At 40.4% G+C, this 27389-nt stretch overlaps 1 protein-coding gene across 1 annotated transcript in view; it reads left to right on the top strand.

Annotated features, from left to right (window-relative positions):
- The window catches only part of LOC140564594 (protein phosphatase 1 regulatory subunit 37), a 52918-nt gene that overhangs the window by 17596 nt on the left and 7933 nt on the right, over positions 1-27389 (top strand). The window contains exons 4-10 of the mRNA XM_072690194.1: positions 1018-1118; positions 1302-1421; positions 2940-3087; positions 8584-8739; positions 10351-10463; positions 15178-15319; positions 16385-16551. Coding sequence (XP_072546295.1) covers positions 1018-1118; positions 1302-1421; positions 2940-3087; positions 8584-8739; positions 10351-10463; positions 15178-15319; positions 16385-16551 — 947 coding nt within the window. The remainder of the gene's footprint in view (positions 1-1017; positions 1119-1301; positions 1422-2939; positions 3088-8583; positions 8740-10350; positions 10464-15177; positions 15320-16384; positions 16552-27389) is intronic.

Genomic DNA, 27389 nt, shown 5'->3' with positions numbered 1-27389 from the left:
CCTGAAAATGCTTTGCTTTCTTCTTATAGATTTTATAACATTTATACTAGGGTTATTTGCACAGCTGTACAGATGTTAATTTCCGTAAATGTTTATTTAAAAATGTAATTAATATAATTAAATCTGTACATAAAAGGTGTTTTTTATTTTACTTTATTACTTTAATACTTTTTAACTTATTATTTTTTATTTTATTTATTATTTAGTGTATTTTTCTCTCTCAGTGTAATACATAGAGATTCTATATATATAGACAGATTCTGATTCTGATAACTCTTATAATTAATAAATAACCCTTAATTTTATAACCCGCTTACAGTAATGATGCATTTTAGTGTGAAAATTTAGCAGCTACATGTTCATAATCTGTACATGGGCTATAGGCTGCACAAACAGTGTCATTCCTAAAGCTGGATTTTACAGCTTTTACATTTTTTACAGTTGACCCACAGTACATTTGACCCACAGAACTAAAATCACTGAGAAACTCTGGTAATAATTACAATACCCCATCTAATCCCATTCAAGTGAGGCTTATGGACCGCAAAAGACCCTATAGGAAGATTTAGCAGACTCTGGAGAGGTGGTGCACTGTTCTACTGTGCAGCAACACCTGCACAGGTATGACCTTCATGGCAGACTTGTCAGTCGAAAACCTCTCTTGCACCCTGACCACAGAACTTAGTGGCAGAAATTGTAAGCGGGGTGCCCACACTTTTGCATGCCGCTGCACTAAAATTGTACTTTTGTAATATTTATATTCTAATTTATTAAAAATTAAAACATCTGCATTGTTTCATGAGACACATTTTTACTTTTTATTTTTACTGTATTGAAAAGACATCAACTTTTACTAAGACCAGGAAAGTAAACATTTTATCCAGGGTTATAACCTGTGTGTTTCAGATGCAGCACTGATCGATTATAGATTATAGATTATAGATTATAGAATGCAGATTAGGTTGAAAAGTGCCGGAGTGTTGCCTTAAGACTTTGTGTTGATTTTTTCTCCTGCAGGTGTTCGTTTAGATTACCGCTCGTGTGAGTCTCTTGAGGAGATTCTGAAATCAGTCCAGTTCAGTCTGATCAACTTGCAGGGGGCGGAGCTTGAGGAAAATGTAAGTGATAGACATACAATATGGGCCAGAAATGTGGGGCATGTAGTGTGTTGGCAAAAGGCAGCGATTAACATGATGCATTAATTTTCACATATAAAAAAACACCTATATTAATATGTACAGTATAAAGATGTGCTACTGTAAGTTATTACTGCTGACACAGTGTTTCCCTTCTCTCTGTAGGGAGCGTCCTCACTGATGGACATGATTTTATACTATGAATCGGCCACACACCTGGACATTTCCTCCACTGCCGGTATAGGTGTCTCAGGCTGGCAGGCTCTCTCTCGTCTGCTCAAACAGGTGATGTTTATGATGATGCTTTTACTGACCGCATGTTTTTGCTGCGTCCAAACAGAAGAACGTAATGAAGAACGTAACCTTTCCTCTCTGTTTACTTTGGTTTTGCATGATCTGTAGCTCATGCCTCCCTACGTATACTGGCAGAGCTCATGGGATGTGGATTGACATGGCTATTAGATAAGGCAAAATCAAGCCAAGTTGGTCATAGAGTTAAATGTCCATAAGTATTTGGACAGTGACACAGATTTTGCAATTTTGCCTCTGCGCATCACCACAATGGATCAGAAACAAGGCAATCAGTATGTTTAACACCAAGGTTTACACATGATTGTTATTGCAGGTGATGCATTTTTTGGAACCTCTCAACACGTGGTCCAAAAAGTTGTTGATGCAAGTTAAGGAAGCCAAATTATTAGGCCCAAAAAAAAAGCCAGTTCTTAAAACGAATGCTCTAATTGAAGAGGAAGACATGGTGCCAATAGGGTTATGATTATCTGCTCCACAGAGTCTAGTCTATTCTATTGGTAAAACTTCTCTACAGGGACTAGACAAGCTATGTGTGTGTACGTATGCATTTGCACATCTGTGTCAGCAATGGGTGCAACCAAAAGTAGCCTCATTAAAAGAGGTGGGAGTCCATTTGTTGTCTAATTCGTAAATGGTTCATAAGATATTTGCATTAAGCCTCTTGAATGAAAGCTAAAAACCTACACATTGTTTACTTTACTTTAAATCCATTGAGGTAATGTCACTGTCCAAATATTTATGGCCGCCTTTTTTTTGTGATTTTCATCAAATATTTCTCGCCGTGTTAACGCTGAGACTTAAATCAGATTCTGCAGGGATGTAATTGTACCCTTGAACGGATTTACGAGTCAGAAGACACAGAGCTGCTGTTGGAGTGCGAGCAGCGCTGCTTCTCAGCTCTCGGGTTTGATCTTCCACCTGATTTGTATTCCAGGTGCATCCAAAGTAATGAATTATCATGCATCATAGATGAAAATATTCACACCGCAGGATATTGCTGTATTCACACTTTGATTTTAATGGATATCATTACACTTCACTTAAGTTCACGAGGATATTATGTTCAATTAGCAGTGTAGCTAGATGAAAGACAGTCGAACTACCCCTCATGGTTCTGCGGACTTCAATGGTCAAACCAAAGGCGATGCTCTTAGGTGGTATTACGCGAGATCAGTCGAATTTTTCACCAACAACAAAAGGAAGGAATAAAAAAATCTGGACACTTTTGAAGTGGTGGACTAGGGGATGAAACCTAACAATGGCCTCTAGATCTATAGCAGCCTCCTGTCACAGTTGTTTTCTTCGGGTTTGACGTTTCTCGGCTCCTTCAGACGGGCTGGTGTTTGATGAAAGACTGGAAAGGTAGAGAGACCAGTCCGTAGAAAGGGCAGAATCAGGCCATTTTCACTCCCTCCCTCCCTCTCTCTCTCTCTCTCTCTCTCTCTCTTCCTCTCTCTTTCTCGGTGATGGCTTGCTGTCTGGCCTCTTCAGAGTGGATGCCTGTGGAGACTGGATGCCTGTAACATCCCCCTGCTGGAGTATCCCGCGCAGGCCCTGTCAAAAGCCCTCCTCTCCAGCAGACTGACAGTGCTACACCTTGAAAACACCTGCCTCAGTGGCAAGCCCCTCTTCACACTCGGTATGCTCCTCACGCCACACGCACCGGAGGTGCTAGAAAACTCCCAATGAGAGAGAGAGTACTGAAACAGCTGGAAGATAATACTTAACAAATGCATTTCGAGAGAATAAGGTTCGGCGAGGTGCACCGATCCTGGGTCTGAAGTTTAGTTTTTGCAGACTTTAATAATATTAATAATCTCTTGAACTCAGTAAGCCTCTCATAACTGAATAGCAGCAGTTTTATGGGCCCTAGAATAGAACCCTGAGGCACTCCTAAAAAGAAGCTACACAAAAAAAGGATCCTGGTTAAATTATAATAGTTTCAGCAGTAGAATTAATAACTGAATAATAAACTAGGAGTTCATTTTTACAGATTACATATTTTTGGTGTTAATATATTACATTTTATTTATGTGGAAATGATAAATGATGCACACTTTAAATTTAAAGATGTGAAAAATACTATATGTATTGGTATATAAATACCGGGACACCGGCTCATTCATTGTTTCTTCTGAAATCAAGAGATTTTAAAGAGTTTCTTCTGCTTCTGTTGGAGTAACTGTCTCTACTGTCCAAAAAAGAAGACTTACCTACCTACTATATTATGGAGAAGCATTGCTGTAAAGAGTTGATTGCATTCAGTGATCACCACCATACCTCATTTACATTTATTTTAGCTGATGCTCTTATCCAGAGCGACTTACAAGGTTACTTGTATTACAGAGGAGGGCCAATGCAGTGTTAGGAGTCTTGCCCAAGGACTCTTATTGGTGTAGCGCAGCATAGTCACCCAGACCAGGAATCGAACCCCAGTCTCCCACAGAATTTTGTAGCTCAGTGGCAGACAGTGGTGTTATCTGTTGCACCACACCGACCACCAAGTAGAAACATGGATTATTATATTTATGAGTTCCCCAACTCATCCCCAACTCCCCAGGTCACTCCAAAAACAATAATGCTGGTGGCCTTTATAACCCTCCCCTCTACCCCACGGTGAAGTTAGGCATGGTGCCAGTAGGTTCGTGTTTGTTCCAGAGAGCCCTATTCTACTGGCAGTACCTCTCTCCAGGGACTAGACAAGCCATGTGTGTGTATGTGTGTGCATTTGCACATCTGCATTCATTAAAAGGGGTGTCCACAAATATTTGGACATGTAGTGTGTGTTTCTAGTGTAGATTTCTACACTAATTCCAGCTGTTTCAGTTTAGTTTATTAGTTTATTGGCGTAATAGCGGTTGATGAAAAGCTTAGGGTTTGGTTTCCGGCCTGGACAAGAACGCGACCCCTAAACATTACTTTAAGAGTGATAAGGGGGTGGCCAATTGTGCTCTCTCGGACTCCGGCTGCTGATCTTTTGTCATGATACCAAGAGATAAAACTAAAAAACAAAATTCTGTCAAAAATAAACTAAAATATATTTCAGAAAATTATAATTTTTTTAACACTTTGAATCAGACTGGCCTCTTATCCTGGGAGATCCTGGCTTGCGCCCCATGCCTCCAGATGGGCTCTGGAACTGTCGCAACCCTGACCAAGAAGATATAATTAATATAATTATTAAATGAATTGAAACAAACAAAAAAATAAAATAAAATAAAATTGAAAACTAATGAAAAACTCATGAATATAAATATTTTATATTGGGCAACAGGGCATCTGGGTTCTGACCTCAGCATGAAAGCCCAACAGCACATGTATAAAATACCTTCCTGTAAAGAAACACAGAAGAGTATGGAAGTCACAAAATTCCACGTAATTCCAATTTGCTGACTGTAATTTAGATGACACTGTATTTTCAGATAGTGTATCAGCTTCTATTCACACATGAGCCTCCTAGTAATTACCCAGGAGCTCTTCTGGGTAAACTGCCGCATCAACTTCGCCAGGAGTTCACACTGAACCCCTTCCTGTTTAATTATCAGTAAATTCTTGGGAAATTACATTTACAGACTCCTAACACTTCGCCTACTGTCCTAAAAAGTGTAAGCCAGTCTGTCAATAAAGGAAAGATACACCAGATCCCGCTTTAGTGCTTGGACCCCTAATCATTAGTCACAGTGTATCTGTGAAAGGCTACAGTTCTGATAACGGTCCAAGAGTCTTGTCGTATTGTGTACACCGTCCGTGCTGGCCCAGGGTGAGGTGTGTGTGTTTGTGTGTGTGTGTGTGTGTGTGTAGAAGTGAGTGAGCGAGCATTGTCCATGCATGGCCCTGGCCAGCAGGAACAGATGACGGAGGACAGCGAGAGGAGAGGAGTGGCAGATTTTGGCCCCGTGACCCTAACAGTCAGACTCGGCCAGGATTAGATGTCCTAATCTTCTGCCTGTCACTTTACACACTGTTGCACCGATCCGCCGGAGCCGCTGTGGCCAGCTCACTGTGAGAGAGAGTCGCTCCCTGAATATGAGCTCCTTTAAAGACACAACACTTCAGCCATGGCCGTGCAGAGACAGACAGGCCCCTGCGGTACAGTAAATATACCGTAGATCTACAGACGGCCTGTCGAGGTGGGACAGTCCAGTGTACTGGGCTGTGCGGCTGTATCCTGGTTAGTGTGCTGGTCAGTGCCCAAGGACTAACTCCATCCCCTCCTCATTCACAATGTGACACTACACAGGATCTGGGGATTGGAGCTGGGGATCTGGTGCGTTCCCTGGCGCAGTAAAAAAAAAGGGGAGGGGTCTGACTTCATGTGTATTGGAGGAGGCATGTGCTTGTCCTCATCCTGCGAGTGTCGTGACCATTGCAGGTGTTTGGGGGAGTCCTACTGAGTGGGTGGGTTAATTGGCTCAGCTAAATTGGGGAGAAAATTGGGGAAAAAAATAATTCAAAAAACAAACAAACGAAAAAAAAAAAGTAATTTCTTTATATTTCATTTGCTCCATGTAAAGCGGTATAGCGCCCCCCAGAGGTGGCCAGTACAGCCTGTAATGTGTTCATTTAAGAAGTGAAGTGTAAGTATGTCAGCACACTGTACGTTTCTACGAGACTACAGTTCCCACAATACAGTGCAAATCCAGTACCCAATACCTGGGTGGTAAACTAACGTATTCACCCTAATAGCATTTACCACATATTCTCTGAGCAAATATGTGGCACTGACTGTGACCCCCCTCCCCCCGTGGGGTGATTGTTTGGTATGAATATCAGATTATGTATTTTAATAATGCATCATTGCAATTATTTAATACTAATTGCAAACTATTAAATTATATTGGGTAGCAATTAGTTCAGGACTGGTGCATTAGCTTTGGGCTAGTGTGTTAACTCTGAGCTAGCTCAGGTCTAGGATGCTACCATACAGTTAGCTTACAGTTAGTGCAGTATGTCATGGCTAGGGCCTCAGCTCGCAGTTGGCCTATTAGTTCATGTTTTTACCATTGCAGTCATTCTTCAGTCAGTAGAACTAAATGAAGCGCCATGGTTGTTAAGCCGAGATCCTGTTTTCCCTGGATCAGAGATTATATTTAATCTCCTACATTATGAAAAACATGTATGTTTATGTTTAATGAATCTGTGCTCTTAATTGATCACTTCACTGTGCTGTTCAAACCCATATATTTAGAAATGTAACTGCATTGTTAAATTTAAAGTTTAATTTAATTTAAAATGTATTTATTTAAACATAGACTTATTTGGCATTTATACAATTTCTATTCCCATTTATTTGTATTGCATTTTTAATAACTTAACCTCTTTAACTTTATGGTTTATTATTCATTATTTATTATTTAGTTTTTTTTGTTTTTTTGTTTTTTTTAGGAGTGCCTCAGGGTTCTATTTTAGGGCCCATAAAACTGCTGTTATTCATGACAGTAATGAATTTATTTTTTATGAAATATATTTTAAAATACATCTGTTTAGTTCTCAATTTAAAAAAAAGATCCAATAATCCAAAAACTACATTTGTACTGTGTAATTGTTTGTCATGTTCATATTTTAACATGAAATTGTGTTTAATATTTCCCTCATATACTTAAAATATACATATAAAATATAACAAACATATAAAATATAAGTTTTTAAGTGTATTTGGTAAATGCAATATATTTAATATAAATATTTAAAGAAATGATTTTGTATGAAATGCAGTGTATTTGTATGGTAACATGTTAACAGTAATATATGCTTATGAGACGGGTCTATAAAAATCTTACCAGAAATCTAACAGCTACTGCACAAGCAAATATTATATATTGTCACTGTCCTTCAAAAACCTTATATCTCCAATTTAGCTGTATCAGAATTTCATGAAGAATGGAGAAATAGAAAATGCTCCAAAATGCTTATATTGGCTTACATTGAAAGCTCTTTCCTTTTTCTGACAGTGACGATATGCAATACAATACAATAAGGTATTTTTAAGATTATTAAATATGGTTTTATTAAAGATTTTAGACGCTCCTTATTTTTGCTGTATGGACTGTATTGCATTGTCTTGATTTTAGCTATTTTAACACTTATTCAATACAGTGCAATGCTTTACAACGTTTACAGTACAGTACTGTACAGTACAGTACTGTTACAGCCTGCTAACATGAAGCTCCCAGACTTCCCTCTCCAGACTAGAGGAACTTCGTGGTGGTCTGCGGGTGCAGAAATCTGTTTGATGGACAGCTGTGAGAAGTCATAACTAATTGACTGAAACTCATTAGTTGTAATTGTAATGGTCTTCCTGTGCGTTTTATTGCGTGCACAGTTTGTTGAGCCTCTTGTCCTTTTTGGCTTTAATGTCCAGATTAGGCTGAGCTGCAGCTGTTTGATGGCGGTAATGTCTCAGCGGAGAAGAGCAAGAGCCACTCTGGACACGGGCCATTAGCGAGAGCAGTGTGAGAAGACCTTAAATGAGTGGGAGGACTCCGGTGGCACATCCTGCTCGTGGGGCTCTGTTTCTTTAAGCAATGTCTGGATCCGTTTGATATTTTGGGGCCGTGCGGCCGCCCCCTATGCTTTCTCGGCGGGACGCCCAGCTGCCGATCATTGCTATTGATCGGTGGGGCCCTGATTGCGGGACTTGCTGGCTCGCAGAGTGGACTCCCACCAATCAATCCAACGATCCCCCCATTTGGTTCCTACTGTGCGTGATGGCGATGTTGGCATTCGGCATGCAACCAAAAGGGTCTGATCAAATCTGCCGCATTGATCCGGACAGACGGCTGTGTGAGGCCACAGACAAATAGCCCATGAAAGGGTCCCTGTCCTGAAAGGACACATAATGATGTTGTCGATTGCAGTGATGACCATGGTAATCGCAATGATGTAAATAGTCAGGGCTCGGGTAATGAAGTTGGTCTGACAGAACTTCTGGGTCTCGTCTGGAAAGGGTGTTTCAGGGGGAACTAGCTCGCGGCGCTCATGCATTTTTATTTATTTTTCATTTCCCTGCTAATATTTCAATTCTCTCCCTTTTCACCCCATTATTCCACAATGAGATATTCACGGCTCTCTGTAATGAAATAATGGTGGTTAGCAGCTCCAGGTGTTAAGATGATTTCCTCTTTGTTCTCCTGAGTGGGGGCCCTGAAGAAGAACGTCGCTCTGCAGGAACTTTGCCTGTGTGACAATGAGCTCAACAGCTACCAGGACGCCATGCAGTTAGGAGAGCTACTGAAATACAACCACACTCTGCAAACCCTCGACCTCCGAAATAACGCCATATCCGACTCAGGTAAGGGCGGGTTTAATGTCCCAGTGCACTCTTTCCACAATGGACACATCATTGGCATCACTGTTGGAAGAAAACCTCCAAAAATTGGAATTAAAAATTGCTTAGAATTCAAAAATAGACCAAAAAACACAATTACCATCTTTTATACACACAAAAATGTTGCCACACAGTCAATCATTAATTATGTTAAGTGGGTTTTATTACAATGCATGTGTAATGGCTTGTATTATGGCTCGACGGCACATTTGCCATATTCTGTTGTCCACCTGAGGAGTTGCGGGATGCCCTGTTGAGTCTAGGTCCCTCTCAAGGTTTCTTCCTCTCAACCCCAGTGTCGCCAGTGGCTTATTTGAAAAGAGGCTCGGACCCGGATCTCTGTAAAGCTACTTTGTGGCAACATTCGTTGTAAAAAAATGAATGAACAATATCATAATGCTGTCATATCAGAATATTATGACCACCCCTGGTTTGGAATGAACTCGGCTAGTTATATCCGCCCCGCTTACTGTATCCACCTTATTTACCATTAAACAATGAGAAGCGGCCATCTGTCCGGTGCTACAGCGAGTCCAGTGGTATATATTCCGTCCACAGTGCTAATAAACATACTGTGAGTAGTGTGATATGCTCGGTTAGAGGGTGTCACCATAGCTGAGGACGAGGAGAATTTAGCTTGAGCAACAACAGCGTTATAAAGACGTGTTGGTGTTGTGCTTGAGGGCTCTTCATTTAGAACAGGGCTGCTCAGTCATGGTCCTGAAGATCTACCACCCTGCAGTTTAGCTCCACCCTGAATCTAACACACCTGATCCAGATGATGAAGGCCTTCAGGAGCAACTGAACATTAGAGCCAGCTGTGTGGGATCTGGTGGTAGATCTCCAGGACCAGGATTGAGCAGCCCTGATTTAGAACATCCACCCAAACGTCCTCTTGAACACCAGAACATCCAGTGAAGCGGACTCATCAGGTGCTTGTGAGGCTGTTAGGTAACAAGGTTAGCTCTTAGGTTAACGTCTAAGCCTCACAAACACCTTTACCTGGAGCTTTCCCCTCCACAAAAATGATACGAGCAGACGTATTGACGTAGGTGCAGGTCCTCTTCTTCTCTGGATATGGTGCCCCATACACACAATGATCCGTTTGTGTTGTGTATGATATCTACCCAAATACTACTGTCTGCTCTGTGGTGGTCAGTCCTGTGGGGTCCTGAGCATTGCAGATCAGGGTGAAAGGAGGCAAATAACAGAGTCTGCAGAGAAACAGATGGATACAGGCTGGAATTATAGATCTACACAGTGCTGATAGAAGAGGCCTAGCTCTTTGCAAACTTAGGGGTGGTCTTAATATTCTGATGTGACTGAGTATATACATATAGGTGCAAACGTTTAGGCACCCTTGGCCAATAGGTACATGTTGTTATTTATTTATTTAATTATTTGAGAAGTAGTTTCAAACCCTGAGGTGGGGTAAAGGGTAAAGGCAATGCATGACTGGTTCTTAGCCTGGTTAAATGGTTCATCGTAGACAAGGAAGCCAAAGACGTGCATGGTCCTTTAATTCTGCCAGTGTATGAAGTTTACAGCCTGAACCCTTCCCAAATCCACTCGCAGGGCTGGAGGAACTCTGCGATGGTCTGAGAGTCGAGAAGTCTGGTCTGAGGACATTAGTGCTGTCTAATAACCAAATTACTCAGCATGGGATGACTCATCTAAAAAGTGTTCTGGTGAGTTGCAGGGTGTGTTCATTAACTGTAATGTTAAAAGGGTGTAAGAGCACATTTATGCAGCACAATTAGTCTGATGACATGCATAATATGCTAATCCATCATGACTCGACTTTACAGCCATGAAATGCAGACTAAAAGAACATTGTCAGTGGAGATCTGCAGTTAAACTCAACTGAGAGCGAAATTTCACATCTTCTGTGATGGTATAAGAAATGACCTTTTTTATTAAATATGGACTATATCATTAGTTAGCTCACCCCACCTTATCTCCAACTCCTCAACTCATCCTAAAGGTACTGGATGAAGCACAATTCCAGAGAACACAGTTCTTTCACTGCTCCACAGCTCAATGCTGGGGGGCTTTATAGCCATATAGGCAGCATGGTGCCAATAGGAACATGTTGATCAGCTCCAGAGAGTCCTATTCTATTGGCAGTACTTCTCTACAGGGGCTGACAAGCTGTTTATGTACGTGCATTTGCACATCGGTGTCAGCCATTAACACAGCGACTGAGATGTTGGACAAGCCCGGTAGCTGGGCCGCCCTAACATCATGGTAGTGATTCTGGATGAGCCCGATAGCTAAGCCATGCTAATGTAACGGTAGCGATGTTGGGCGAGCCCGTGGGAGAGGTTTTGGACAAGCCCAGTAGTGATGTTGGATGTGACTGGTAGTGGTTTTGGATAGCCTGGTAGCCTGGCCTTGATAATGTAGCAATGTTGGACAAGGCCCAATCTATATATATATATATATATATATATATATATATATGTGTATATGTAACACTGGTAAATTTATTATGTATATATAAATAATAAATATGCTATTCATGCTATCAGTATTAAATCATAGTTAAACTGCAGCCTGCTCAGAACTGCAAGGGCATGTCAGATCACAGAACAGCACCGCAGTTACATTCAGCCTCCTGTAGCCTAAGCTCTGCACCATTTAAGGTGGAGGGGAAAATTCCAGTAAGAAGCTGGGGGATAACTCCAGTTACATCTGTTTACATAAATCACCACCATCTGATTTTAAAGGCAGGAATGTTAAACTGAGGTTTTGTGATGAGATTTTAATGTGGTTTTAGCAAAAATATTGTGGGAAAGACATGACGGGACCTCTTTTTCACTGCAGAGCCGCCCTGTTCTGTTCCTCACCTTCTTTTTCCATTTGCTGTGTTGCTAAATCAGGACCAGGAAGCTGGAAAGCTAACTTACTAAATCACACTCGTCTCAAACCACGACATGGAGGACGTTCTATAGATGTAGTGCCAAATAATGTTAGAAAGAAATTTAGCATGCAGTTAGCACTATGCTAAAGGATAGCTATAGTCACAGTAGTGATGTTGGACGAGCCCAAGAGCTGAGCCGTGCTAACACAGCGGTTGTGATGTTGGACAGGCCCGGTAGCCAGGCCATGCTAACATTGTGGGAGTGATGTTGGACGTGCCCGGTGGTGGTGGTGGATGAGCCCATTAGCCGGGCCGTGATGAGGCCTGTTGCCGGAGTGGCCTAAAGTGTACTTGTTGCCACATTAATGATCAGTGCAGTTGGAACAGCTGTTCTTTTAGTCACTTAATAAATACAGTCTGGATATATAAAGACCCTGGATCTTGCAGCATAAAGGCGATACAAATATGCCAATGAGCCAATCAGTGGATTTCAGCGGTCATTTAGCCCTCCCACTGATTACTTATATGGTCCCAAGTACAGTAAGCTAACCCGGAACGGGTACTGTCCGTGCTTAGAACCGCTCGCCCCTACAGTGGAGAAGAGACCGATGTTGAGCATGGAGCATGGAGCTATCGTGCAGCCGGCACTGTGTTTTTGGGACGCACTGTGCACTGTGTGCTGGGGAGGCCGGTTAGATGTTAATGGAAATGACTCTGATTGGTTCATTGGTCGATCTGATCTCAGATGGGCCAAATTTAGTCACTTCAATTTCTCCCCAGAAAAGACTGTATCTGTTCTCTGCCAGGTCATAGTAAATTCATCACAGCACCTATAGATAATAGAAGAGGATAATGAGAATGACAGACAGAGGTGTCTTTTTAGGATGGGTCAGTGCTGCTGATCTTTTGTTTAGTCATTCTTGTCAGTTGAAGTTCTTCAAAATAGGGCCTACAAATGATTTCTAGATGCCTAAACGTCTTCATGACAGCTCCCGGATCTCTTTGTCCCCAGCAGTGTTTGACAAACTAGGAGAAAAGAAAGGGGAACAAAAAGAGAACGTCTGTCTTATCCTCGGCAGCTAGCTTATGTGTAATCCCTAATAATATCCATTCCTCTTTAGTGCCTCTGATTGTCAGAATAAACTGTACCTTTCTGTCATTTGAATGGCGATCCAAATCAAAAGGGTACAAATTAAAGGCCTGCTTTTGTCTCCTCTCGGCCGCTGGCACATTCACAGAGAATCCATCCAGGCCAAAAATAAAGCTAGCTCCCTCCATTTCGCCGGCACCAAATGAGAACAGTTTGATTAAATAATAGATATGTGTTTAGTGGGCTTTTTCATGCGCTCTGTCATTAAGAAGGATAAGTAGACATCCATGCGACCATAATGAATATAATTAGTGCAATGGCTGGTCGTGTCAAATATGACACAGGAAGGGCTGTTATTAACCTCTCTGCTTTTTTTTTTTTTTTTTTTTCCGTATTTCTTTATTCCGGGGTTGCCTTTAAAAGAAGGCGAGGGGAGAAGGGATGAATGGGTTATTCGGTCAGAGCAGGACGCTTTCTCAGGTCAGCGGGAGCGTGAATCATGATATTTTCCAGTATTTCCCGTCGCGTTTAGAAGATGACGTTTATGGCAAATCAAGCAAAGCGGCTTTAACTGTCTCTGCATATCCCAGGTGTTTAACCGCATTAACATGTGATGCTACGGTATCCAATAGGAGATATATATATATATATATATATATATATATATATATATATATATATATATAGTGAGTTTGAAGATGAGTGTAAGAAGTGTGCTCTGCAATAATGAAAATGAGTTAATTAGAAATAAAAGTAATTTGATTAACATAGTGCACACTGGATGATAATATTAAATAATATTAGAAAATAATAAATAAATAAATAATAGAGCTGTAATAAATTCTGTAAATCTTAAAAAGACAAACACGCTATATTTGTTCAAATGAATGCAATATTGTATTTTCACCATATCGCCCACCTCCACTCCCACTGCTTCTCCGGGGATGTCCTGCGTGTGGGTGTAGACTGTAGGCCTATATGCTACCAACTCCAGATATTGAATGAAGTCATCTGGTTTTAGTTGTTCAGCTGCTTTTTGGAGTTACAGAGTGTTTCCATGTGAGCGTAATGAGAGCAGATAACTAGCATGGTGTTCTGTTCTGCAACACGGCGTCTCCCTCATGTCCTCTGCCATCTCCTGCTTTCTACGGATACTAATCACGCTTCACAAGTGGTGCTGCTAATGTGCTCTGGAGAGCCAATCTATTGTTTGTGCTTCGTGGATGACACTTAAAGCTTACACAGTGACATGCGTGCACCAGCCATAACCGCATTCACAGCCCCTGATAAGCAGATAAGAGGTTTATTTAGGTTTGTTATGGCAAGTACTATTACAGTCATTACTGTATTCTTTCTCTTAGCATGTCTTACATTGTCCATCAGCCAAGACATAGCTGGTGTGTGAGGTCTGCTTCTTTGGTTCTTGTACCAGAACTGTGAGGCGGATCTAGCTTATACCTTATAGCTGCTGTTTTAATGTTGGGTTGATGGGAGAACTGGGAGTCGATTCCAGGCAGATCAGTTCTCAGATTCACAGCATTTGGGAATGAACTAGGACTCAATTCTGCACATTTGCCCAAGCTTGTGCAGATACTCCATGAGATGCTGGTGTTTGAGCAATGCCATAGGAAAACAATTTTCTTGCTTCCTTAAGGAACCATATTTGTAATAGACATACACTTAAAGTATTGGACAAAAGTATTGGGACACCTATCCATGGCATCCATAGGCATTATTAATATGGAGCTGGTCCCTCTTTGCTCTAAGCTCTACCAGCAGCAGCAGGTCTGGAGCTCTGCAGTTATTGAGTTAGTTGGAGACTTTTCAGCACTATGAGCTCTATGAGCTCAGCACTCTGCCCTGACCTCGCTCTGTAGCTTTACGTGGTCTGACAGACACTCGGTGGCTGGGCTGCTCTCTGTGAGCTGTTCCTCCTAAACTCTTCCACTGTTCAATAATAACATCACTCACAGCTGATGGAGGAAGATCTAGGAGGGAAGGTCTAAATTTCACCAGCTGACTTGTTGTTGGTGCAGCGGTGTCTCCTATTACATACAGAACCACGCTGGAGTTCAGTGAGCTTTTCAGAACCTCCCAGTCTTTCACTAATGTGTGTAAGAAAGGCAGACTGCAGGACTAGAGGCTTTATTTTATGTATCTGTGCCGATGGGACTGACTGAAACACCTGAATTCAATTATTAAAAGGTGTGTCCCAATACTTTTGACCATTTATGTTGGTTCATTTGATGTAAAGGTTCTTGAGACCATTAAAAGGTTCTTCACACTAGCACTTCTCTATTACATGATTCTATATGGAAACTTTTACATATATGTATATATTATATAATATTTATATAATTTGTATTTTATTTTGACTGATTCATTACGCTTGACAAATTGGAACATTTTTCACTTTTTGTCTGAATCTTCTCTTTAAATCACGTTTCAGCCCTTTTTAAGAACACTGGCAACTCTGGACCTTGGCAGGAACAACCTGGAGAACCAGGGAATCCACATACTGAAGGAGTCGCTCATGATCAACCGCTCCATAACCCAGCTCGGTCTGGCCTCTGTGGGAATAACATGTGAAGGTAGGCTTCTTCGGCCTGCTCCATTTCTATTTGCTCCCTGTTGCTGCTTTATTGTCAGCTCCATCTTTCTATCACCTCTGTGCTCCACAGTATTTTTCCCACTGAGACCTGTTTTGATGCTTTGTCCCCTGTATTTCCCCTGTATGCCAGTGCTTGGGCCCCACCAGCTGGTCCATGTTGTGCTTAAAATATATCTGAATGAAGCCATCTAGAACTATGAACAATTAAGTGTAGATGATATATATACATTTGTGTGTATATATATATATATATATATATATATATATAAATAAATGTTTGTATATGTTTGCACACACACAGTGTGCTCCCTCTCTTGAGCAGATAAGCATGAATCTATTGGCACCGTTCTGCCTAATGCCAGACGTGGACTAGAGGGGTATAAAGCCCCCCAGCATTGAGGAGCTGTGAAGCAGTGGAAGAACTGTGTTCTCTGGAATGATGGATGGTGGAGCTCCATCCAATACTTTTAGGATGAGTTGAGGAGTTGGGGATGATGGAGGTGGGGTAATGATCATCTATCCAACATCCTGACCTCACTAACGCTCTCGTCACAGAATGCAACCAAATCCTCACAGCAATGCTCCTCCAAAATCTAGTAGAAAGCCTTCTTCTTCCCTGGACAGTAGAGACAGTTACTCTAACAAAAGCAGGCTCAACTCTTTTTAATATCCTTGATTTCAGAAGAAACAAGAAATGAGCAGGTGTCCCAATACGTTTGTCCATATTTTGAATCTGCCAGTTGTTTCTTTTGACAGAATTTTATGATGGATGGACCAATAGAAATGCTCCAAAATGAGAAATGAGAAATTTATGAATTTATTTTTTTTACATTGACTTCCATTGAACCGTTGCTGTAAAATAGGTGGTTAATAATAGTTAATAATAAAAACATGACATTTATTTATAATAATAATAATTTATTAATATAATATCAGTCATGAATAAACTAGATTAATAACAATTAGATACTGATTAGGAATCAGTCGTTCATTTTCAGTCATGTATCCCTGTCCGCTCAGCCCAGGTGTGTGTTCCTCATGGCAGGTGCGGTGGTGCTGGCTGAGATTGTGGCTGAAAGTCGTGTTCTCCAGACTGTGGATGTGAGGCAGAACAGTGTGCTCACAGCTGGCTTGATGGCTCTGGCTTTGGCCCTGAGGATCAACCACTCTGTCCTTCAGTTACACCTGGACCAAAACCCTAAGGAGGAGAAGGTAGGTCCATATGAACTTTACTTCCTGTTTTGTAGTGAAGCTGTGAAGGTAATTAATAGTTAATAACTCAAATTGATCTACAAATGTCAGATTTTCTATAAGTCTGAGAATTTCTGAAGGACTAGAAGGTCCTGAGGGTTCACCTCCACCAATAAGCAATGGATGCCTGTACTGCATATCCCACCAATCTCCCACCAAGAGAATTGCTCACATGGTTTCGGTCACTTTATGGCATAATGTTATTTATAATCATGGATAAAACTGTCATAAAAATGTCATAAACATTTGTAGCTCCTTGAAACCTGACTTGTAGCTGTAATTTGATCATATTTCCTGGATATCAGTGGCAGAAAGTGCATGCATAGCTCTAAACAGTGGCCTCTGAGTTGTGATGGCTGTATTTCGGTGCAGGATGTGTCAGACACGCAGTATTTTTTCGCTTGTCCGTGCAATCAATCATGCATGTGGTAGGAAGCCAGCAATATGCGGCTTCTCCCAAACCAGAAAAACACTACTTACTGCTCCTCAAAGTAGTTCAGTTTCTATACTCCCTCCAGGCGAATGCACTCCCTGCCAAAGTTTACCACCCCAACTTATTTGCAGATAGACACCCAGAGTCTTTGGCTGCTGCTGGATTTTCCGAGGTGCCACTTCCAATATGACTGTGAAAGCCCTGAAAAAATGAAGCCACGGCTTTAATGCATGCCCTTGCTCGATTAGAGGGAAAAAAATAATTAAGCTCAGTTGCCATCTGTTTGTCATGATTTTATCTCCTCAAACTTATTTGCATATTAAAGCATTAATTAAATTCTCTAAGGAAAGTAATGCTCACTTTAAAACACACTCCAAAGCCGGCTCTCGTTTGGAGCTGCACGTGTTTTGTTCTGGATTTGTCGTGCGCTTGTGCCTCACCGAATGGTCGCCGTCGCGCAAAAAACCCTTACATGTCCATTTGTGCTGTTTTTGACCTAATGCATGATGACGATTGGCCAATAGAAATGCTCCAAAATGGCTTATTAATGGCTTATTTTTGCTAACATTGACTTTATTTTAACATTTTGCCTCTGCTTTGGAGATACAAGGTTTTTTGCGCGACAGTGGCGATTTGCTATATGTATGTATGTTCTTTTCCTCGGTGTTTGAGAGGATAAACAGCCTGGAGATGTGGCCTGTGTCTTTCATAAGCGCGCTGTATTTAAACTCAACGGAAAGCCGGCACCATGTTATTAACATTTCTACTGTGATAGATTACAGCAGGGTGATATTTAACCGATTAGAATAAGGCATATTTTACTGCGGCTGTGTGTGCTGGAGACACTGCTGGGATTTGTCTAGGCCAGGCACAATGTGGCAGGAGGAGTGACAATTGTATTAAAAAGAAAATCTTTCCATCAGAAATCAGCGGGTGGTCAGATCAAGTGTTCTGATTCAGTCTTGTGGAATTCCCTGGGTCTGTGAAAAGTGAAAATTTCATTTTTCAAAAGGAAAGTGTATGTGTGTGAGAGGCTGTGTATGCATGCCTGTGTGTGTGTGTGTGGTGCAATTTAGGATGCGCATATTTAAAAGGGAAGGAAGGTGGCAGGAAGAAAATGTCGGTCCTTGGGTCTTTGTTTACAGCATCTGATTTGGCGTGTCTGTTGATGCTCTGCTTCATTTGATCATTGGCCTATTTGGCGTTAATTATTAATTATTTACCCATCTGAAATATTCATAGACGAAGCCTTATGAAATGCCGGATTCCAAGGGCAGGCTATCAGTGGCTGTAGAAAGGTAGTTATGTTTATTTTTCTTATCAGGGGACTTTGTCAGCCTAACGAATGAACGGTATTCATGAAGATCGCGTAAGGTTGTCCGTCCCCCCCCCCCGTGTTGTTTAATGTGCGGCTGTTTGTTTGTTTGCTGGGCAAATATTGGTTTGGAGCTGGTCAATGTCAAAGCGTTCTTCTTGCGGGATGTAAGTTTACAATGATGTGATCTAATCGTGCCCTGATGTTTGTGTACAGGCGCGGTCACTGGGCAGAACGCTGTGGGGTCGCTCTGAGCATCATTAAATACGGGTGGGGCCGTGAAGAGGAAGCAGCCTCTGGGGCTGACACCGTTGGAGCTGAGAAATGTTTTGAGGGAGTCTGAGGTTGGAGTTTGAGAGGGTATGAGGTTGAATTGAGAGAGCTACAGGAGGTTGGGGTTTGAGGACGTTTAAGTTTGTAGGTTGAAAAAGTTTGAGGGAGGGGATTCAAGATGGACGTTTGAGAAACTTCAAGGTTCAAGGTTGAGCTTTTTTGTTGGGTTTTAAGGGGGGTTGAAGTTGGAGGTTTATAGAGTTTGAGGGAGGTTGAAGTTGGAGGTTTATAGAGTTTGAGGGGAGTTTGAGTGGGAGGTTTATAGAGTTTGAGGGGAGTTGAAGTTGGAGATTTATAGAGTTTGAGGGGAGTTGGAGTGGGAGGTTTATAGAGTTTGAGGGAGGTGGAAGTTGGAGGTTTATAGAGTTTGAGGGAGGTGGAAGTTGGAGGTTTATAGAGTTTGAAGGAAGTTGAAGTTGGAGGTTTATAGAGTTTGAGGGGAGTTTGAGTGGGAGGTTTATAGAGTTTGAGGGAGGTTGAAGTTGGAGGTTTATAGAGTTTGAGGGGAGTTGGAGTGGGAGGTTTATAGAGTTTGAGGGGAGTTGAAGTTGGAGATTTATAGAGTTTGAGGGGTGTTGAAGTTGGAGGTTTATAGAGTTTGAGGGAGGTGGAAGTTGGAGGTTTATAGAGTTTGAGGGAGGTGGAAGTTGGAGGTTTATAGAGTTTGAAGGAAGTTGAAGTTGGAGGTTTATAGAGTTTGAGGGGAGTTTGAGTGGGAGGTTTATAGAGTGTGAGGGGAGTTGAAGTTGGAGGTTTATAGAGTTTGAGGGGGTTGAAGTTGGAGGTTTATAGAGTTTGATTGGTGTTGAAGTTGGATGTTTATAGAGTTTGAGGGGAGTTGAAGTTGGAGGTTTACAAAGTTTGAGGGGGTGGAAGTTGTAGGTTTATAGAGTTTGAGGGGAGTTGAAGTTGGAGGTTTGTAGAGTTTGAGGGGAGTTGAAGTTGGAGGTTTATAAAGTTTGAGGGGAGTTTGAGTGGGAGGTTTATAGAGTTTGAGGGGGGTGGAAGTTGGAGGTTTATATAGTTTGAGAGGAGTTGAAATTGGAGGTTTATAGGGTTTGAGGGGGGTTGAAGTTGGAGGTTTATAGAGTTTGAGGGGAGCTGAAGTTGGAGGTTTATAAAGTTTGAGGGAGGTTAAAGTTGGAGGTTTATAAAGTTTGAGGGGGTGGAAGTTGGAGGTTTATAGAGTTTGAGGGGGTGGAAGTTGGAGGTTTATAAAGTTTGAGGGGGTGGACGTTGGAGGTTTATAAAGTTTGAGGGGGTGGAAGTTGGAGGTTTATAAAGTTTGAGGGGGTGGAAGTTGGAGGTTAAAGTTGGAGGTTTATAAAGTTTGAGGAAAGTTGAGATAGAAGTTTGAGCGAGTTCAAAGTTGGAGACTGAGGCAGTTAATGTTTGAGGGAGTTTGAGGTTGAACTTTAAGGGAATTCTAGATGAACGTTTAAGAGACATTGAGGTTCAAGGTTGAGCTTTAAAGAATGTTTGTAGAAAGGTTGTAGTTTGGGGGGGATTAAAATTTATGGCTTATAGAATTTGAGAAGCGAGTTTAAGGTTGGAGACTAAGGGAGTTGGAGGTTAGAGTTTGAGAGAGTGTGAGGTTAGAGTTTGAAGAGAGAGACTGATATTTGAGTTTGAGAGAGTGTGAGGTTAGAGTTTGAAGAGAGAGACTGATATTTGAGTTTGAGAGAGTGTGAGGTTAGAGTTTGAGGAGTGTGAGGTTAGAGTTTGAGAGAGTGTGAGGTTAGAGTTTGAGAGAGTGTGAGGTTAGAGTTTGATATTTGAGTTTGAGGAGTGTGATGTTTGAGTTTGAGAGAGTGTGAGGTTAGAGTTTGAGGAGTGTGAGGTTAGAGTTTGAAGAGAGAGACTGATATTTGAGTTTGAGAGAGTGTGAGGTTAGAGTTTGAAGAGAGAGACTGATATTTGAGTTTGAGAGAGTGTGAGGTTAGAGTTTGAGGAGTGTGAGGTTAGAGTTTGAGAGAGTGTGAGGTTAGAGTTTGAGAGAGTGTGAGGTTAGAGTTTGAGGAGAGAGGTTGATATTTGAGTTTGAGAGAGTATGAGGTTAGAGTTTGAGGAGAGAGGTTGATATTTGAGTTTGAGAGAGTGTGAGGTTAGAGTTTGAGGAGTGTGAGGTTTGAGTTTGAGAGAGTGTGAGGTTAGAGTTTGAGGAGAGAGGTTGATATTTGAGTTTGAGAGAGTGTGAGGTTAGAGTTTGAGAGTGTGAGGTTAGAGTTTGAGGAGAGAGGTTGATTTTTGAGTTTAAGAGAGTGTGATGTTTGGGTTTGAGAGAGTATGAGGAGAGAGTGTGATAGATAGATAGATAGATAGATAGATAGATAGATAGATAGATAGACAGATAGACAGATAGATAGATAGATAGATAGATAGATAGATAGATAGACAGATAGACAGATAGACAGATAGATAGACAGATAGATAGATAGATAGACAGATAGACAGATAGATAGATAGATAGATAGACAGATAGATAGATAGATAGATAGATAGATAGATAGATAGATAGATAGATAGATAGATAGACAGATAGACAGATAGATAGATAGATAGATAGACAGATAGACAGATAGATAGATAGATAGATAGATAGACAGATAGACAGATAGATAGACAGATAGATAGACAGATAGATAGATAGATAGATAGATAGATAGATAGACAGATAGATAGATAGATAGATAGATAGATAGACAGATAGACAGATAGATAGATAGATAGATAGATAGATAGATAGACAGATAGATAGATAGATAGATAGATAGACAGATAGACAGATAGATAGATAGATAGATAGACAGATAGATAGATAGATAGATAGATAGATAGATAGATTGGGTTTGGGTTGGAGAGAGTGTGAGGAGAGAGTGTGATGTTTGAGAGAGTAAGAGGTTAGAGTTTGAGGAGAGAGGTTGATGTTTGAGTTTGAAATTGCTGTTTTAAGAGAGTTTAAGATGGACGTTTGAGCAACATTGATGTTTGAGGTTGACCTTTAAGGAGGTTTTTGGTTGTAGTTTGGGGTGAAGTTGAAGGTTAATAGAGTTTAACATTTGAAGGGGTTTGAGATTAAAGTTTAAAACAGGTAGAGATTGTAGGTTTAGGGAGTCTCATGTTGGCGTTTAAAGGAAGAATGAGGATGACATTTGAAGGAGTTTGAGGGGGAGTTCAAGGCTGGAGTTTGAGGTTGTAGTTCTAGGGAGTCTCAGGTTGGATTTAAGAGAGTATAAGTTTGGAGTTTAACCGGAGTCTGAGACTGATATTTGAGGGAATTTGTGTTTGGAGTTTGAGGGAGTTTAGAATGGAGGTTTGAGGTCAAACTTTCAGGAAGTTTATGGAAGTTTGAGGTTGATGTTTAAGAGAGTTCAAGGCTGTAGTTTGAAGGTATTTGAGGTTGTAGTTCTGAGGAGTTGGATTTAAGAGAGTGTAAAGTTGGAGTTTAAGGTTTAAAGAATATTTGTGGTTGGAGTTTAAGGTTGGAGTTTGAAGAGGGAGTTTGAGGTAGGATGGATGTTTGAGAGACTTTTGAGGTTTAAGGTTGAACTTTAAGGAAGTTTATGGAAGGTTGTAGTTTGCGGGTCAGTGAAGTTAGAGGTTGATAGAGTTTGATGTTAAATGGGATTCAAGACTGAAGTTTAAGAGAGTTCAGGGTTGGAGTTTGAGGCTGTAGTTTGAGTGTATTTGAGGTTGTGGTTCTAGGGAGTCTGAGGTTGGATTTAAGAGAGTATAAGGTTGATAGAGTTTGATGTTAAATAGGATTTGAGATTGAAGTTCAAGGTTGGAGTTTGAGGCTGTAGTTTTAGGGAGGATGAGCCGCCCAGGCATTGGAACAACAAAATTCTGGGACCGAGTTTTACTTTTCTGGCTAAAGTTTTCCCTCTCTGAGGTTTGGAGACAGTTTTAGGTTAAAGTTTACGAGTTTGAGGTTGCAGTATAAGGGTTTGAGGATGCTGTTTGAAGCTGGGTTTGAAGCATGCACGAACTCTCATACTGTTCATGAGGCACTTTAACACTACAAAGATTTGGACACAGAAGTGTCACAAGCTTGTGAGTGTCCACAGTGATCTTACTTATGAACGCTCAGTTCGGCAGCACTGATGATATTAGGTGGGAATAGTGTAGCTAAATTTACTGCTAATGCAGCTCCGGGATTTGAGCTTCATTTGTACGACGGCAGTGTTTCAAGTGATGTTCTCAGTTAGTGGCACTACGTTTAGTGTGTACGAGGAGAGCTGGTGGCAGGCTCCATATCCTAGTGCTACTTTCCCAGAACCTTATCCTGTCAAATTCACACAGCTGAAAGGCATGAAAACAGCAGCCTGATATAGAAAGCGAGGTCTGCAACTCATGTCTAATGGGTTCATCAAAGCTAGCCCTCCAAACCTTTTTCTAAATTCTTCTTTTTTTTTACAACTTCGCAATTTGCCAGAACTCTCACAGTTTGCTTGTAGTGTTTGCATCACCTCGTCTTGGAGGAGAGGGGGTAGGAGCTGTGCTTAGTGTCTGTATGCAGGCTGGAGTACTTGGAGAGCACCGAGGGGTGTCAGAGATGGACTAAGGAGAACCTCTCAAATGACTAAATCCCTAATAGTAAATGATGCACAGTGATGTAGTCGTTCTTCGAGGCTGACGCTTCATAAACTTTATTCCCAGCCCTCTAAAACTTCAGGAAAATTCTCTTCTTCATTAGAAATATCTCTCTCTGTCTCACTCATATCCTCCATCCAAACAGCCTTGCTCAGTTCCTGATGTATTTTCGGGGGCAAAACAGGCATATTTGCCAGCTGTGTAATTTACTGTGGCGCTCATTTGCATATTAAAGCATTAATTAGCCCCTCTGAGCGCGAGAGCGCATATAGTGTAATCATTGGACGTGTAGTGGCGGGGGACGGTGGGTGTTTGGGTCTGGGGGGCGGCCGAGGGGAGTGTGTCTCTGGGTGCTGTGTGTTGACCATGCGGCGCGTGCATGTCGGCTTTGTTTTTTTCCCTCCCACCCCCAACACCCCCCCCTCCTCTGCCACAGAGGGGGATGAGGCGAGGTTGCGTTGCTCAGTTTTCCAGCTTTTTCCGGGCTCTTTGATGTGTCACACTTGATCTGTCTCCCTGTCATTTTAATAGCTCTACTTTCCCCCCATCAGTGCAGTCAGAGGTGTGACCTACAGTTTCGCAGGAAGGAGGTTTCTTTTTTTTCTCTCTTCTTCTTTTTCATTTGATGGTGATGGAGAAAGGGGGGAAGTGGAAGGGGGGCAGAGGGGGGTGGGGGGGTGGGCGAAGGAGGTGGTACAAAGTATGAAAGACAAACTGGTGAAGAACAGAGGTCTTTTAAAGCCTAAAACACAGATATGTCTTGGAAATGCACATCACTAAAAAGACATCACTGGATACTAAAGAATATATATGTATATATATATATATATATATATATATATATATATATATATATATATATATATATATATATATATATATATAATTTTTTAGGTTATTTTGGAGCATTTCTATTGGTCCATATGATGTATATATATATATATATATATATATATATATATATATATATATATATATATATATATATATACAGTTTATACATATGTATTGTTGATGAATTACTCCTAATTATTATCAGGCTGCTAAGTAGTTGCTGAAATATCATACAAAAGAAAAGTGCTATAAATACTTATTGTAATACTTAATACTGTAATAGTTGAGATTTCTGGACTGTTTTCATCAGCTTAGGTTAGAATAAGCCAGGGTTTTGTCTGAGAAAGAGATCAAATAACAGAAAATGGGGAATATGAAAAAAAATATTTTCTTACTATTTAAATAGTAATTATGATTGAGCATGTAATACATATTAAAGTTTAAAACCTACCATTTATTTACACCCCTGTGGAAACTATGCTCCAAACACAGCTGGTTTTAAGTCCACTGCTTATAATAATATTATAATAATACTTGTAATGTCACAAAACAACAGATTTACATATATATACATTTATTCAGCCTCCTGCATTGTAGCCCTGCCCCTTTACACTGAAGTCATAAGGAGTGATCAAGGCTGGACTGTTGAATTCAGTACAGGACAAGTGTAGGAGACAGGGCCTTGGAAGTGTGTGTGTTATACAGGTAGCTTGGGACAAGTGAGTCATTCAAATACTGAATTTATACAATTCCTGAAACGGATACATGAGGGGAAAGTTTTGGGGTAATTGTATTATATTAAGGTGAGATTTATTTTAGAAAATTTACTGAAACTAAAGCTTTACTGAAACTGAATATGTGTACTTTTACGCATCTACTAACAAAAATAAAACTTTTCATTTTAATCTTAAACGTACTAAAGAGTATAAATCCTATTTTATACTTTAATTTTATAATTAATTTATTGTTCATTGGGAAATTCTCTTGCCATTCAATTTAATTTAATATTAACTTTATTATGGCTTAAACATATTAACTTATGGGTTTTAGTAACATGTCAAACCAAAGGCATATTATTGTAAATCTGAAACTGTCCACAATTGTACCTGTGCATATTTAATTCCATATATTTCTAATTTATACATTCAGTCAAATTTCAACACAGTTCCCATACTTTCACAAAAGTACAGTTTCTTCACTTTCTTCTACTTTCTGCACCAGATATTTTATCTACATTGTTTGATACATTGATCATTTGGAAATTGGAAATGTCATAAGTTAACATTTTTGAATGCTTATTAAAACATTACTGAAATACATATTCAAATATGATACGTATAAAATACAATTCTTTTCATTCCTGTTAATTACAAAGTACTTCATTCTTTTACTTACTGCTCACGTCTAACTATATATTGTGGGATCAGTCCATATTATAGGATGCCTCAATAATATGATATCATGAAAATGTCATTAAAGGCTATTTTTTCACCATCTCTGTCCTCTAAAAGTACTTATCTGACTAAGTAGACGGTTCTATCCAACATATACAGTCAGAACTGCTGTAAACTTTTACTTCAGCACTTTCTGTTGGACTGTTTCCAGAAGCTGGAATACTTTGCCTTATATTTTAATAAAAGTGGATTCCATATCTCCCTCTCACTCTCTCTCTCTCCTACGTTTCCTCTACCGCCTCCTCTGGAAATGGCCCATTGGATGAGCTGGTCCATCAGAATTTTTTGTATTTCCCTTTGGGCATGTCCTCCAACTCCACGCTCAAACGAACGCTTTGAGTGGCCAGTCACCCGCGCTGAGGCTCATCTGAATATCATGAAGCCCTCGAGTCTCACTGCCTTTATCAGGGGGCTTCATCCACAGAGGAGGCGAGAAACCTTCCTTTCCCTTTCAAATAGCGGCGGCGGAGGCAGCTGCAGCGGCGCCTGCCCCTGCGTATGAATATGGATGTTTTATTAAGTGTGGGTGCCCATCTCTGTCTGTCAGGGAGCGTCTGGCTGCCCGGCCCAAACTCACGCAGACTGGCTTCATGCCTTCATTCCACATTCACTCCACACTGTAAAATATGGAAACAGGGGCCTAAGTCGGTGTGAAGTGTATGTAGTGAGATGGGGACTGATGAAGAACGCCCCTTTGGTTTACCTGAACGGTGAATTTGCGTTATGTAGAGTGATAGTGTAATTATGATGTACCTTTATATTTGTTAGTTCTCCCATTTATCTAATGGAAACAAGCAGAACAGTGCTGCCGGAAAGTGCAAAACCAGCCCCTATATAAACCTAATATCGATATGGCTTTTATAACATAAAAAAAAAATGTTTTTGTCATTTTTTACATGAACATTTTACATAGAACTGTAGACTCAAAACTGTTCATACAGAATGTAAACTGAAATTCAGTGTGTAATTCATTATGTAACTAACCAAGCAAACAATTATGTAATTACATAATTACATATAAATTCCATAGCAAAGCAGTAATAAACAGCAATATGTTTATTCCTAAAATTTATCGCATATTTCAACTGATTTTAATAAAGTTATACTACTATAATCATATTACAATATTATAACTAAATAATATTGTGGGTAAGAATTCAGAAATTCTTATAAAAATTCTTAAGAAAAGGGCAAAGTCTTTTCAACTTTGATTGATAAGCTGATTATTAAACACTATATAACATCAGAATAAACCCAAATAAACATAAAGTCAGTGGTCAGTGTGAGTGTGAGTGTCTACCTGTAATTAACTCTATATAACATTAGAATAAACCCAAATAAACATAAAGTCAGTGGTCAATGAGAGTGTCTACCTGTAAAGCTATATATAACATTAGAATAAACCCAAATAAACATAAAGTCAGTGGTCAGTGTGAGTGTCTACCTGTAAAACTCTATATAACATTAAAATAAACCCAAATAAACATAAAGTCAGCCATCAGTGAGAGTGTATACCTGTAATTAACTCTATATAACATTAGAATAAACCCCAATAAACACAAAGTCAGCGGTCAGTAAGAGTGTCTATCTGTAATTAACTCTATATAACATTAGAATGAACCGAAATAAACATAAAGTCAGTGGTCAGTGAGAGTATCTACCTGTAAAACTCTATATAACATTAGACTAAACCCAAATAAACATAAAGTCAGTGGTCAGTGAGAGTATCTACCTGTAAAACTCTATATAACATTAGAATAAACCCAAATAAACATAAAGTCAGTGGTCAGTGAGAGTGTCTACCTGTAAGGCTCTATATAACATCAGAATAAACGCA

This window comes from Salminus brasiliensis, chromosome 10 (genome assembly GCF_030463535.1).
Source record: "Salminus brasiliensis chromosome 10, fSalBra1.hap2, whole genome shotgun sequence".
Taxonomy (NCBI): domain Eukaryota; kingdom Metazoa; phylum Chordata; class Actinopteri; order Characiformes; family Bryconidae; genus Salminus; species Salminus brasiliensis.
The sequence above is the reverse complement of the archived record's forward strand: the minus strand, read 5'-3'. Positions and strand labels throughout refer to the sequence as shown.